Raw genomic sequence first — 16,279 nt, 5'->3', positions numbered from 1 at the left:
TACATAATTATTTAGGCCATGAGTTCCGACCTTAAAAATATTGAATCAGATTTCGAATATCAGATTTTAATAAGCCTACATGGGTAATCTTGGCAGGAGCCAATCACAGTGCACCGAGCTCACACAGTCAATCAGCGTAACCTGAACGGACGAACAGACAGCCATCCTTGCCTTATTTATAGTTCAAAATATATGTTGCATAGATATTATAAGAGTCAATTATAAAAAGACAGAGAAAAATAGAAAGCGAAAGACAGTGAGAGAGAGGGTTGTGGGAGAGGAGGGTGGGGCCTATGCAAATGCACCAACTTAGTAAGTACCAAATTTTCCTTTATACAAATGCTTTATTGGCTGTGAGAGGTTCTTCAGAATCAAGGAATGATTTTGCCCTTTACAGAATGCCCAGTCTTCACCGACTTTAGTGACTAGCTTGGTGATGTGTTCTGATCTGCTTTGTGGTCTGCTTTGGAGAGGTTATGGCAGATCGTGAGGTCCAAGAGTTTCTTGAATTTCTGCTTTTAATTTATTTGAATATCTTTCAGAGGTTCATCGTAGAGTTGAACACACAGATTTAGTTGACAGTCCTTGCAGATAGAAAGTGAAGATGTGAGAATTACCTCGATGAAAACAACTTCCAGGTATGGATCCAATTTAAAAAAAATCTTTTCAAGGTCTGCCATGAGGGATCCAGCCGCTACCACTCCGTTCAACATCATGTTTTATCGTTTTAATTTCCAAATTGGTGAAGATAATTTTCCAAAGAAACAACTCGGGTATAAAAAGTGAATTGGACCAAGACAAGGCCTTAAAGCATGCTAGCTTCCATTGGAAGATCAATTGACAGGGAGACATTGAACGCAACACACTGTTTTCACACATGGATTAGTCGGGCCCAGCCAGGCATCAAGGAAGTCTTACATGCTACAAGTAGAGAGCTTGGCAAGCAGAAATGCACCAAATACAATTATATATGCAACAATTACCTAGTTTTTATAATTAATGGCCTCCACAAATTGGTAATTGCTGTCAAAAGAGAATCCGAATGTCCAATTGAGTAGCCAGGACAGAAACTAAACGAGTGCTCATCGATTAAATCATTGGAAGAAAAAAAAAAAGGAATAACGATGTCAGCAGTGGTTATGGATTCTATTGCAGTGGCTTGTCATGAAAAGCAAGATTTTAGGCCTGCATTTGAGTGGATCTGTCTTTGTACCATTCTTGTGGATGTGGATGATGTTTGCTCCCACCTTTTAAACACACGGAAAGTGACAGGAAGTGACCGAGTTAAACATTGCTTTGTGGAGCCATCGGTAAAGAGTGAGGGTGATAGAAGGAGAGCATACCCAGAGACTGACTTATAAGAGGAAGACAGGTGGTAAATACCAACTGGTTAAGATGAGCCTCATATTGTATTCTGGCTTGCTTTAGGTCTTTAGGTCAACATTTACCTCAATAAAAATTCCTTCCAAGTTGAGAAAGCATTTTCAGAGATCAAAGTTGGAAGATTTCTGATTTTGTCAGGTCTCATAGCTTTGGTAGAAGTGTTATGGATTCTTAGTCAAGCGGCAGCTGAAATCACCACAAGTAAAGAAAAGAGAGCGGAGGTTCGTAGTTGGCAACAGATCCATGTTGAAAGAAAACAAGGAATATATAATGTCATTTTTAGAGGAGATGCAGTACACCGCACAGTAGAACAGGTGACTATGGAGGGGATGTGCACAGCCGGAGGTATTCCAGGGGGGTTATGAGGGGTTAACAGAGAATATGGTCGAAGTGGAAGGATATTTAGAAATACAGCTAAACCATCAGAGCAGAAGAGAGGGAGAGGGAGATTAACCAGGCGTACACATATACTCGCCCTTCCTGAGAGCGAGCCAGTACTCGCTCCGAGGAAGGGCAAGTCCTGAAACATTAGCGCTTCTGGAAGTTTTTCACGGTGGATAAGCTAAACCGTTTTATTATTTTCATTCATTATATGCCTGACAGAACCCTTCCCTTCAAACAGATCCAAATATAAGAGGACCATTCTCAAGAGGAATGCAAAAACATCCTCTGAAACTACCGGACAGTAAGTTTACTTCTGTCTATCAGCAAAGTCGTACGTTCTACTTTTGCTGCAGACATCAAGCCTCTCCTATTTTCAGATAGCATGATCTCTGACCATCACCTTGGATTCTGTCCCAGTTACTGAACTCTGGGCTTGCATTTCCTCCTCTCTCAGCAATGTTGGAGCTCCTAAATCTCAACCAAGAGGTCATGACCTCCATGAATGTATATCAGGCATTTGACATATAGTATGCCCTTGCAGCCAAGCTCACTGCCTGTGGCATACAAAGCCACCTTCATATCTGGCTGACTTCCTCCACTTGTTCAGTTAACATGTCGCTATCAACAGAATCTTCTCTTTTGTTGGACGCTGGAGCGCCCGAAGGCACTTAACACGAGTCACGGAAGTAATGGTTGGAGCATCCGCTCTGAGACTGTGATGTCGGAGGTTCAAACCTTGGTCAAATGATTTGAAAATGGGATGTGCTGCTTCCATGTTTGATGCTCAGCATTTAAAAAGGACATAGCATAGACAAGCAACCATGGATTGGCAACCATAGCGCACAGGCTTGATGGGCCTAATGGCCTCCTTCTGCATTGCAGTTCCTCATAAGGGAACATAATTATGTTATTAATATTAAGGCAGTGTATTGGGCCCAGTCTTGTTTCTAATCTACATAAAATGAACTTTCCAATGCTCTGGGAAAACCCTCTCGTTCTTTTGCGGATTAGACAGCACCCACATGCCCCATCCCACTAGTAGGCAGACATCAGCTGTTTCACTCTGTGTTGGTCTAGAATTGATTAGATGTTGATCTGATTTCTGGAACATGTTTTAAATCCTGAAAAATCTCAATCTTATCTTGTCGCTCTGGAAGGAATATTCAACATACGAATCCACCTATCTATTTCCATCATCACCCCCGAGAGGTTATATTGTCTCTTGAACTTCCAGTCCTCACCCTCAACCATGACCTCTGCTGGGCGGACCCCAGAGCAACTCTCACCTCCAAAGCCAGCTCAGACGAGTTAACGTCCATCCTTCCAAGTGATTATTTGATACACCAAAACTACTCGGTCTACAGTACGGAGATCGCTCACCGACTCTTCACGAAAGACACCGTGGGATCTCTAATGTCCACCAGTTAATGGCAGGAGATGGGATGTCCGGTTTAACGTCCATCAAGGGGGCGGTGCACACATGATTGAATCGCCCTTGAGATTGAGACACCGGGATGACAGTTTATAGCTGGGCTGAGATTCAAACCTAGGCTAGACAACTTAGCATCGATTGTGCGTACGTCTGGCCCATCTTACCAGCCCTCAAGGGACATTCTATTGAAAATTGAGACAATTGTCAGCATCCCTTTTTTAGATCAGTTCCAAATCTCACAACAAACCAGTGTGATGGATTCATGACAAGTGAATAAAATTTCTTAAGCTAAAAATAATGGAGCACCGGGTAGTAAAGAAGAAGAATAAGGTGAAGATGAAGACAAAAATGAAGATAGAGATGATGCCAAAGATGAAGAAAACGATGAAGATGAAGACAAAGACGATAGAAACAAAGAAGACGAAGAAGATGAATACAAGGAAGACAAAGATGAAGAAGACAAAGATGGAGAAGACAGAGGAGAAGAAGAAGAAGATGAACAAGAAGAAGAATGACTCAATAGGTAGTTATATTTCCTGATAATTAACACATTATGCCGAAAAATAGAATATGGATGTTTCTTGGAACTTTTACAAGCTAAATGACTATAGTGACTGTAACGGAGAGATGAGAGCTGACGTGATTAGATCTGAGCAGTAATGGTCAAATTTAGTCTCAAAATGATTGATTTCAATCAGAAATTATTACAAAATAAAAATGGTAGCCACAGGAAATATAAAAAATAAATCGCTGGTATTTCAATCAAAATATTTGCTGAACTTGCACTGCTATTGGTCAAGTCGAGCGTCAATCCAATATGGCAGACAGAATGGTGGTGGTGGTTTGTGCGCGGCCTGCGGCTGTTGACTGCATAATTTCCTGAGGTACAGCTGTGCCGCTGATGCAGTGCCCCCCGTTACCGGTCAGCTGTTACACATTTTTCCGTCCTCGGAATGATGTCAGGCTGAGTCAACCCACCTGGTGACAGGGGCTCAAACTCGAGACCTTAAGATCTCAAGCAAGCCACCAGAACCGTTACTCTAGCACCAGGCTTTAGAGACAAAATGGTGTCTGCTCCTCAAATCCTTTCCCATGTACTTGTCCATTCTCCTACCATATAATGATGCGAGTCAAGACACACCTCGTCACCAACATGTGAAAATATATGAAGTGTGCAGGTATATACAGGTTAAATATCCTTTTGTTAAACGGTGATCAATGTTCATGGACGAGCCTGTAAACGTACATCACGCAGTGCAAGGATGTACGGAGACGTCCATGAATTGTTTAAGGATAAGAATCACAAGGACATTGCTGGAGAATGGACAAATCAAAGCAGGATATGGATTTAAGCATACGATCCCAGCATCACATGCTCTGTGCTCAGATGGGAATGATAAACAGGCCAACATAAACTCCCAATTGGAACAAAACCCATTTCGAGCTGAATCACAGAGTGAGTTTCAGGAAACTGCAACATGGAAACTCTTGAAATCAATTATTACAAACTGTGTTTTGGTTGAGAGATAAGGGAGGTATATTTGATAGGTGGTAAAGGCCAGGGATGAAATTAGCCAACTAGAAATTGATTTTGGGCTTAATTGGACAAGAAAGCTCTAAAGTGTTCAGTCCGATGTGTTTGTCAGTTATTGTTTACCCGGGAACATACCCAGGAAGACCAATTCTCTTGTGATGGTTTGGTCCATCGATTCAAAGCCAAAATGCCACCATGAGCACCTGGTAGAAGGTGTAACCTTTAACCGTTGGCATTAAAAACACATGTTTGCACAATTCAACACTTCAATCTTGCTATGATAAAAAACATGATACATGTGTTTAGCAAAGACATTGCACGTATCATTTTGGTACATGTCAGACATTGCAGACAACTCATACTTAACTGTGTCATAAGGAGCAACTAATATTCACAAATTTATTACTGTTATCCCCAAGAATTTGGAAGAAAGTGGGGAGCAGAGGGGAGTGGACATTGTCATTGGATCTGTCCGTCTGTCACGCTATCTCCTCCTAAACAGTTGGGCAGAAGTTCACCAAACTTTGTAGTTATGATCGGCACATGGCATGGAGGGCACATTTCAAAACACTTTTTGATGAAGCTGTGTATATGAAATCAACATTGGGGGATGCATGGAATATGTAATGACTTCTTGGATTTGACACCCGAGTCATGCCCCGGAGGGTGGGGACTTTGGGACACAAGGGTCAAAACTGGAAAACAAATTAGAACTCAAAATTTTATAATATTTGATCATTACATGTGGAAACTTTTGCAATCTTTGAACTTTGCTTTTGGTGGGAAGCGTGGGTTTTTGCGATGGCACGCCATTGACTTCTTCATTGATTAATCATCATCATAATCATCATCATCATCTCTAGAGGATTTTTCATATATATATATATATATATATATATATATATATATATATATATATATATATATATATATAATGATGATGCTAATAGAGAAGCTCTCAGCTGGAGTGGCTAAAGCTTTGTTAGCATTTCTCGGAATGCTGCAGGTTTGATTTCCACAAACCGTCTAGCCCTTCGTGTACGCATTCCTGCAATGGAGTGGTGACCTGTCCAGAATGAAATAATGGATTTTATCAACTGAAAACCTATTTTGCTCTGACTAAGGGACAGCACTTGAAATGTCAGCTGTACCTCTTACTACGGCGGTTAGCACACTCTTATTGGCTTTCAGTTGATAAAATCTATTATTTATCTTGTTTGCGGACACAACCGGCACCAGCCCTTCATGAAGACTAGTATTCCAGTATGTCCAAGATTCCATCTGTCCACAGAAACGTCCATTTGATGTGAGCACCACATGCCCTGTCACATGGCTTATGGGATTCCACCACCATAAGATGCTATTTGGTTGGTGTGGTGTGTGGTCGCACGATTCCCTTTCACGATTGGCGAGTGTTGTAAGGGAGTGCGGAGCGACAAGTTCCAACAATTGTATTACTCACTCCTGTAGAAGGGATGACTTTCCAGCCAAGCTCACTTTTTGCGTTCAGCGTGTTCAACAGATCAACTGTGATGAGAGACAGCAAGGTCAAGGTCAGCAGGATGATGATGATCGCAAATAAAAGACAGTCTGCTAATGACAAGAAACATTTTCAGAAAACAACAAATTAAGAAGCAGATTTTTAGATACATTATTACCTCCGGTCCCGAATGTGGATGGAGGTTGCGTTTTCACACCTGTGTGTTTGCCCGTTTGCTACCAGCGAAAATCGAAGATTTCTCAAGTATATTGATTGGTCTTGTGCGTTATTCTCTATCTGTCTGTCTGTATGTCTGTATGTCAATCGCCTACAGGTCACAATTTTAAACAAATCTTTACGAACCTTCACTAAACAATAGAGTTGGTCATAAGGAAGAGGCATATTGATTTTGAGGTCAAAAGGTCAACATAGGCCAACGGTTAACAACTTTGTCAAATTTCTAAAATCCTCAATTTTCATCGAATCGACCTTAAATTTGAAGACTATTTACGTATCACGTCACTGAATTTAACTGCCAATTGTTTTGAGGTCAATATAGGCCAGAAGTTCAATATAGGCCAAAGGTCAACAACTTAAGGTGGTCTTTCTAAAATGCTCAATTTTCATCCGATTGACTTGAAATTTGAATAGGATTTTCATATCAGCTAACTGAATTTTTATTTTTGAGATCAACATAGGCCAAAAGGTGAACATTGGCCAAAAGGTCAACATAGGCCAAAAGGTCAACATAGGCCAAAAGGTCAACATAAGCCAAAAGGTCAACATAGGCCAAAAGGTCAACATAAGCCAAAGCCCAACATCGGCCAAAGACCAACAACTTAAGGTGGTCTTTCTAAAATGCTCAATTTTCATCTGATTGACTTGAAATTATTAGAATATAATTTTCATATCAGGTAACTGAATTCAACTACCAATTATTTTTGAGGTCAACATAGGCCAAAAAGTCAACATAGGCCAAAAGGTCAACATAAGCCAAAAGGTCAACATAGGCCAAAAGGTCAACATAGGCCAAAAGGTCAACATAGGCCAAAGACCAACAACTTAAGGTGGTCTTTCTCAAATGCTCAATTTTCATCCGATGGACTTGAAATTTGAAGACAATTTACATATCACGTCACTGAATTCAACTACCAATTATTTTTGAGGTCAACATAGGCCAAAAGGTCAACATAGGCCAAAGGTCAACATAGGCCAAAGGGTAACAGTGTATTTTAGGGATTCCACACTTTTTACTTTAGAGATTTTAGGGATAATTTTAGTATCGTGCTGTGCACAACATATTCTTGCTTGTTTGCCTTTCGTTTCTCTGTCTTTGAACAAGTTATCTCAAAAAATTGCGGACGGATGATTAGATTTTGGTGAAGATCCGGATTTGGATCTGAGAATTTTTTCAGTGATTCTTCACCATTGAGTGATAGGGCCAAAAACTGATGTAAAGCACGATATCTCAAAAAGTTGTGGATGACGTGTGACCAAACTTGGTAGATGACTTGGGTAAGTGACACGAACAAGGCGATTCGATTTTGGCTCAGGTCCGAATCCTGTCTACCGAGTGTCGTTCTAATTTCACCTGCACTTTGTCAAAGCCGTGTGCGAACGAGAGCTGTGCGGGAATTATTTAGCAGTACTTGGGATGATAGTGGGCCTTGCACAAGACAAGCGATGTTAAGGAATTGCAGACATGAGCATGACAATGTGATCTCCAGCGCAAGTTCCCTTTTTTGTAAAAGGTATTTCTTCTCTGGATCAAGGAAACAAAATACGAATAGATAGCCAGGTGTGGATAAGTCCAATTAAAGGAGAAACGAATCCGTACGGTGGTCGTGCTTCGCCTCAATTTCACCTCCTGCCGGCAAGGTGCATCTCTGGGCCCATTTCACTGGAAATACGAGCACCGCCCCGTGAGAGTGATAAACATGCAAATGGCGCTGAGGAGCGAACAGGAACACGAGCCCTGATTTCCTTAGCGGTTCAATTAGGAGGAGACGCTAAGTGGACCGTTCCGACAAGCCTGGCCACCTGTAGAGGAGCTCGCATCACGGATTGGCCGCTTTAACAAGTCCATTCATCAAACGTGGCTCCCTCGCGAAGCCACAGCATGTACGACGCGTGCTTTAGTTGTGCGAACAACGCTCGTGTGGGCAGTAGATACAGCTCGCTTTATCTGCCCAGCAATGCTCATTAATGCAGGTACCCCACCTATCTTTACCTGGACGTGTGTGCACGAGCTCTGGCTCGCTTTACCTCCAACAGCAACACTCGTGCATGCACGTATGGCTCACTTTACCTGTCTCAGCAACACTCGTGCATCAACATACGAATCAATTTACCTGTCTCAGCAACACTCGTGCATGCACGTATGGCTCACTTCACCTGTCTCAGCAACACTCGTGCATCAGCGTACGAATCAATTTAACTGTCTCAGCAACACTCGTGCATGCACGTATGGCTCACTTCACCTGTCTCAGCAACACTCGTGCATCAGCGTACGAATCAATTTAACTGTCTCAGTAACACTCGTGCATGCACGTACGGGTCACTTTACCTGTCTCGGCAACACTCGTGCATGCACGTAAGGCTCACATTGCTATCCCAACAACTCATGCATGCACGTACTGTGTACGGTTCACTTTGCTATACCAACAACTCATGCATGCACGTAATGTGTACGGTTCACTTTGCTATCCCAACAACTCATGCACGTACTGTGTACGGTTCACTTTACCTATCCCAACAACACACGCATGCACGTACTGTGTACGGTTCACTTCACCTATCCCAACAACTCATGCATGCACGTACTGTGTACGGCGCACTTCACCGATCCCAACAACTCATGCATGCACGTACTGTGTACGGTTCACTTCACCTATCCCAACAACTCATGCATGCACGTACTGTGTACGGTTCACTTTACCTATCCCAACAACTCATGCATGCACGTACTATGTACGGCTCACTTTACCTATCCCAACAACTCATGCATGCACGTACTGTGTACGGTTCACTTTACCTATCCCAACAACTCATGCATGCACGTACTGTGTACGGTTCACTTTACCTATCCCAACAACTCATGCATGCACGTACTGTGTACGGCTCACTTCACCTGTCCCAACAACTCATGCATGCACGTACTGTGTACGGCTCACTTCACCTATCCCAACAACTCATGCATGCACGTACTGTGTACGGTTCACTTCACCTATCCCAACAACTCATGCATGCACGTACTGTGTACGGTTCACTTTACCTATCCCAACAACTCATGCATGCACGTACTGTATACGGTTCACTTCACCTATCCCAACAACTCATGCATGCACGTACTGTGTATGGTTCACTTTGCTGTCCCAACAACTCATGCATGCACGTGCTGTGTACGGTTCACTTTGCTATCCCAACAACTCATGCATGCACGTACTGTGTACGGCTCAATTTACCTATCCCAACTCATGCATGCACGTCCTGTGTATGGTTCACTTTACCTATCCCAACAACTCATGCATGCACGTACTGTGTACGGTTCACTTTAACTATCCCAACAACTCATGCACGTACTGTGTACGGTTCACTTTACCTATCCCAACAACTCATGCATGCACGTACTGTGTACGGCTCGCTTTACCTATCCCAACAACTCATGCATGCACGTACTGTGTACGGTTCACTTTACCTATTCCAACAACTCATGCATGCACGTACTGTGTACGGCTCACTTCACCTGTCCCAACAACTCATGCATGCACGTACTGTGTACGGCTCACTTCACCTATCCCAACAACTCATGCATGCACGTACTGTGTACGGTTCACTTCACCTATCCCAACAACTCATGCATGCACGTACTGTGTACGGTTCACTTTACCTATCCCAACAACTCATGCATGCTCGTACTATGTAGGGCTCACTTTACCTATCCCAACAACTCATGCATGCACGTACTGTGTACGGTTCACTTCACCTATCCCAACAACACATGCATGCACGTTCTGTGTAGGGTTCACTTTACCTATCCCAAAAACGCATGCATGCACGTACTGTGTACGGTTCACTTTACCTATCCCAACAACTCATGCATGCACGTACTGTGTACGGTTCACTTTACCTATCCCAACAACTCATGCATGCACGTACTGTGTACGTCTCACTTTACCTATCCCAACAACTCATGCATGCACGTACTGTGTACGGTTCACTTTACCTATCCCAGCAACTCATGCATGCACGTACTGTGTACGGCTCACTTCACCTCTCCCAACAACTCATGCATGCACGTACTGTGTACGGCTCACTTCACCTATCCCAACAACTCATGCATGCACGTACTGTGTCCGATTCACTTCACCTATCCCAACAACTCATGCGTGCACGTACTGTGTACGGCTCACTTTACCTATCCCAACAACTCATGCATGCACGTACTGTGTACGGTTCACTTTACCTATCCCAACAACTCATGCATGCACGTACTGTGTACGGTTCACTTTACCTATCCCAACAACTCATGCATCCACGTACTGTGTACGGTTCACTTTACCTATCCCAACAACTCATGCATGAACGTACTGGGTGCGGTTCATTTTACCTATCCCAACAACTCATGCATGCACGTACTGTGTACGGCTCACTTTACCTATCCCAACAACTCATGCATGCACGTACTGTGTACGGTTCACTTTACCTATCCCAACAACTCATGCATGCACGTACTGTGTACGGTTCACTTTACCTATGCCAACAACTCATGCATGCACGCACTGTGTACGGTTCACTTTACCTATCCCAACAACTCATGCATGCACGTACTGTGTACGGTTCACTTTACCTATCCCAACAACTCATGCATGCACGTACTGTGTACGGTTCACTTTACCTATTCCAACAACTCATGCAAGCACGTACTGTGTACGGTTCACTTTACCTATCCCAACAACTCATGCATGCACGTACTTTGTACGGTTAACTTTACCTATCCCAACAACTCATGCATGCACGTACTGTGTACGGTTCACTTTACCTATGCCAACAACTCATGCATGCACGTACTGTGTACGGTTCACTTTACCTATCCCAACAACTCATGCATGCACGTACTGTGTACGTCTCACTTTACCTATCCCAACAACTCATGCATGCACGTACTGTGTACGGTTCACTTTACCTATCCCAGCAACTCATGCATGCACGTACTGTGTACGGCTCACTTCACCTCTCCCAACAACTCATGCATGCACGTACTTTGTACGGCTCACTTCACCTATCCCAACAACTCATGCATGCACGTACTGTGTCCGATTCACTTCACCTATCCCAACAACTCATGCATGCACGTACTGTGTACGGCTCACTTTACCTATCCCAACAACTCATGCATGCACGTACTGTGTACGGTTCACTTTACCTATCCCAACAACTCATGCATGCACGTACTGTGTACGGTTCACTTTACCTATCCAAACAACTCATGCATCCACGTACTGTGTACGGTTCACTTTACCTATCCCAACAACTCACGCATGAACGTACTGGGTGCGGTTCATTTTACCTATCCCAACAACTCATGCATGCACGTACTGTGTACGGCTCACTTTACCTATCCCAACAACTCATGCATGCACGTACTGTGTACGGTTCACTTTACCTATCCCAACAACTCATGCATGCACGTACTGTGTACGGTTCACTTTACCTATTCCAACAACTCATGCAAGCACGTACTGTGTACGGTTCACTTTACCTATCCCAACAACTCATGCATGCACGTACTTTGTACGGTTAACTTTACCTATCCCAACAACTCATGCATGCACGTACTGTGTACGGTTCACTTTACCTATGCCAACAACTCATGCATGCACGCACTGTGTACGGTTCACTTTACCTATGCCAACAACTCATGCATGCACGTGCTGTGTACGGTTCACTTTACCTATCCCAACAACTCATGCATGCACGTACTGTGTACGGTTCACTTTACCTATTCCAACAACTCATGCAAGCACGTACTGTGTACGGTTCACTTTACCTATCCCAACAACTCATGCATGCACGTCCTGTGTACGGCTCACTTTACCTATCCCATAATGTCTCGTGCCCGCACATCCGTCTCGCTCTACCCCCTCCAGAAAATTTCGTGCATGTACGCACGGCTCGCTTTACTGTATCAATCCCTGTGGTCGCTCAGCGCATTTCCTTTAATCATAAGTCTACATAGTTCCTGCAGGATCTCTGCTCAATCCCGGCATAATTACACGAGGCTCAAGGCATTAGATTGCTGTTATCCGCTTTTCTCCGCTCATTGCTCCCAACATTCCCACTCCCCCACAAAAAAATACATTTCCCATTGTTGAAAATAAACGTTTGGAGAGAGAAGCAACAGGAACTTTTCTCCTGCACAGAACTGCGCTTAATCACCAAAACTGTTGCAACTGCCCATGCAATGTCACGTCATTGACATATTATCCGTTCATAGTATCACAAATCAAAAGGTATTTATATACCTATTGCCATATTCTATCTACCATGAAGTTAACAAAGGAATGAAAATTCTTCTCCGTATTTATTTACACCTTTATGTTGCTCCAAAAAGTTATCATTCACTTGAAAAGACATGAAAGCACGGAGCGAGATTTTTACGTTGCTGAACTTTGTGCGACATTTTCATCCTTAAGTTGAATAACCCTCACCTCCCCCTCCCACCTCCTCCTCCTCCCACCTCCTCCCACATACATACATACATACACACACACACACACACACACACACACACACACACACACACACACACACACACACACACACACACACACACACACGCCAACGAAGCTCCGCTCCCCCAATCCCTCGAGTCGGAACATCAAACACTCCGAGTTTCGTGTCCGTGGCCACGACGCGTTCCGCACACTCTCCCTCTCAGAAGACTTTGGTGCAACTTTCTTCGTATTGTCACATCAACAAGCCCATGCGCATCATCACTGCGTTCGGTGCAACTTTCCTCGTATTGTCACATCAACAACCCCATGCGCATCATCACTGCGTTTGGTGCTACTTTCCTCGTATTGTCCCATCAACAAGCCCATGCCCATCATCACTGCGTTCGGTGCAACTTTCTTCGTATTGTCCCATCAACAAGCCCATGCCCATCATCACTGCGTTCGGTGCAACTTTCTTCGTATTGTCCCATCAACAAGCCCATGCGCATCATCACTGCGTTTGGTGCTACTTTCCTCGTATTGTCACATCAACAAGCCCATGTCCATCATCACTGCGTTCGGTGCAACTTTCTTCGTATTGTCACATCAACAAGCCCATGCCCATCATCACTGCGTTCGGTGCAACTTTCCTCGTATTGTCACATCAACAACTCCATGCGCATCATCACCACGTTGGGTGCAACTTTCATCGTATTGTCACATCAACAACCCCATGCGCATCATCACTGCGTATGGTGCAACGTTCCTCGTATTGTCACATCAACAACCCCATGCACATCATCGCTGCGTACGGTGCAATTTTCCTCGTATTGTCACATCAACAAGCCCATGCGCATCATCACTGCATTCGGTGCAACTTTCCTCGTATTGTCACATCAACAACCCCATGTGCATCATCACTGCGTACGGTGCAACTTTCCTCGTATTGTCACATGAACAACCCCATGCGCATCATCACTGCATATGGTGCAACTTTCCTCGTATTGTAATATTAACAACCCCATGCGCATCATCACTGCGTACGGTGCAACATTCCTCGTATTGTCACATCAACAACCCCGTGTGCATCATCACTGCGTACCGTGCAAATTTCCTCGTATTGTCACATCAACAACCCCGTGTGCATCACCACTGCGTACGGTGCAACTTTCCTCGTATTGTCACATCAACAACCCCGTGTGCATCATCACTGCGTACCATGCAACTTTCCTCGTATTGTAACATCAACAACTCCGTGCGCATCATCACTGCGTACCGTGCAACTTTCCCCGTTTTGTAACATCAACAACCCCATGCGCATCATCACCACGTTGGGTGCAACTTTCCTCGTATTGTCACATCAACAACCCCATGCGCATCATCACCACGTTGGGTGCAACTTTCCTCGTATTGTCACATCAACAAGCCCATTCGCATCATCACTGCGTTCGCATGGACAAATGTCGCCATGTGAAGTCTCCGCTTGGCTCAAAGAAAGCTTGTGGAGTTGAACATATAACAGTTGCTCGATATGTATTTTGCGCACAGAAATAACATGTACAGATTAGTACATGTCACTAAATAAACATTCCGATACCGTGCACCTACATGGAATGGGAAATAAAAGACAGACATGGGGACTCGTACAAGGAGACAGGAACGCAAAGTTGCAGCAGCAACACAGGCGGCTCACCCTCGGTCGTTCCAAGACCGGGCCGGGCGAATGCTGCGCACCCGGCTGTGCAAAGCGCCAACGCGACGAGTCGCGGCCACGCCATTCTGCGCCTGCTCGGCCTCTCGGAGCTCGAAACGCAACCCACAAGCCGATATGCGAGGCCGATCCCGTGGAAATGTCGCCGGGGTTCTTGGGTTCGGCGCAGGGCGGAGGAACGTGACGCTCAGGGCGGGCCAGGCACGACGCAAAACTGCGCTAGGATTTACGATGGGTTTCAGGGGTGGGATTTGGGGCAAGCACGGTTGTGGATGGGAGGGGGAGTTTTAGGGGATGCTGTAGGACGATTCGGCCTCGGGGGGGGGGGGGGAGGGGTGGGAGTTGGGACTTTGGGTGGGGAAGGGGTGAGGGTTTGAGGTATAGGCAGTAGCCGCACAAACCACACACGATACACAGGTATGGTGAATAAATCTGAGTGCTTTTAAAAAATAGGGCACCATGATCATATATATACCGTTTTAATGAACATGGGGTCCCATAAATAAGTACACAACACAACTTTATTAATTTACTAAGACAAGTATAAAAGCATATTACAACTTTCAACTTGAATATGGAAGTTAGAACAACGTTTGAAGGTTTGTTTGGTAATCAACATGTATACCTTCTCTTTCAATACACGTCTGGCAGTCTGGAGCGTTGAACGAAATTGTCCATAACTTTTGCACAGATGGGATATGCCATGAACAGCATTAGTGATGTGATCTCGGAGCTCATCCAAGGACTCTGGGCACGTGGCATTAACTTTGTCCTTGATGAAAACCCCTGAAAATAAATCACAGGGAGGGAGTGAGGTCCATGGATCTTAGGGGCCAAGATACATTTGTTGGGGAATGTTGAATCAGGTAAATCACGAACAGCTCGTTCGTGAAAAAGAGAAAACAAATGTTAATTGAAAGAGAAGATGGACATGTGAGTACCGTAAGGAACAAAACTTCAAACATTATTCTCACTGTTTCATATTCAATGAGAAAATTGTGTATGCTTCATGTTGTATTCAATAAATCGAGAATGGCATGTGTATACACACACACAAACACACACACACACATACACACACACACACACACACACACACACACACACACACACACAGATGGGGGTGGATACTTTGAGACCTGATAGGTCTCCGCTCCATCTCCTGAAACACGTGCAGGGATAGTATCCAACAACAACAACATAAATTATATATCTGTACACCCAATAGAACAGCTGTACACCCTAAGGCATAACAGGGTATATCAAGTAATCCACTGGCACATTTGCAAAGGTCTCAATATCCCAGTTCAAGAAAACTCATGGAAACACAAACCAAAAGCAATCACTGCAAACAAGGAAGTAAAGCTCACGTATGACCTGATGATTTCATCAAGCGTTAACATAGAAAACAAAGCACTGCGACCGGACATAGTACTCAGGAACAAAAAGGAAAAGACAGCATTGCCAATTGAGGTTTTAGTACCCAGAGATTTTGGCCTAAATAACACAGAAATGAAGAAAATGACCAAAGACAGGGAGGACTAAAGACCTCAATAATGAAGTGAAAAGATCCTGGAAGCTGAAGAGCGCTGAAATTGTACCAGTGATAATTGGAGTAACAGAAATGATAAAGAAAAAC

The 16,279-nt window shown here is 44.0% G+C and overlaps 1 protein-coding gene across 1 annotated transcript in view; it reads right to left on the bottom strand.

Moving 5' to 3' along the window:
• The window catches only part of LOC137436708 (ephrin type-A receptor 5-like), a 386,742-nt gene extending 371,954 nt beyond the window's left edge, over positions 1–14,788 (bottom strand). The window contains exons 1-2 of the mRNA XM_068130715.2: positions 14,623–14,788; positions 6,196–6,260 (exon numbers count right to left, since the gene is read on the bottom strand). Of these exons, the coding sequence (XP_067986816.2) occupies positions 6,196–6,260; positions 14,623–14,707 (150 nt within the window). The 5' untranslated portion in view covers positions 14,708–14,788. The remainder of the gene's footprint in view (positions 1–6,195; positions 6,261–14,622) is intronic.
• Positions 14,789–16,279: the final 1,491 nt, after the last annotated feature.

Source organism: Myxine glutinosa, chromosome 11, assembly GCF_964187855.1.
Source record: "Myxine glutinosa chromosome 11, kmMyxGlut1.1, whole genome shotgun sequence".
Lineage (NCBI taxonomy): Eukaryota > Metazoa > Chordata > Myxini > Myxiniformes > Myxinidae > Myxine > Myxine glutinosa.
Note: the sequence above shows the minus strand (reverse complement) of the source record. Positions and strands in the feature narration are given on the sequence as shown.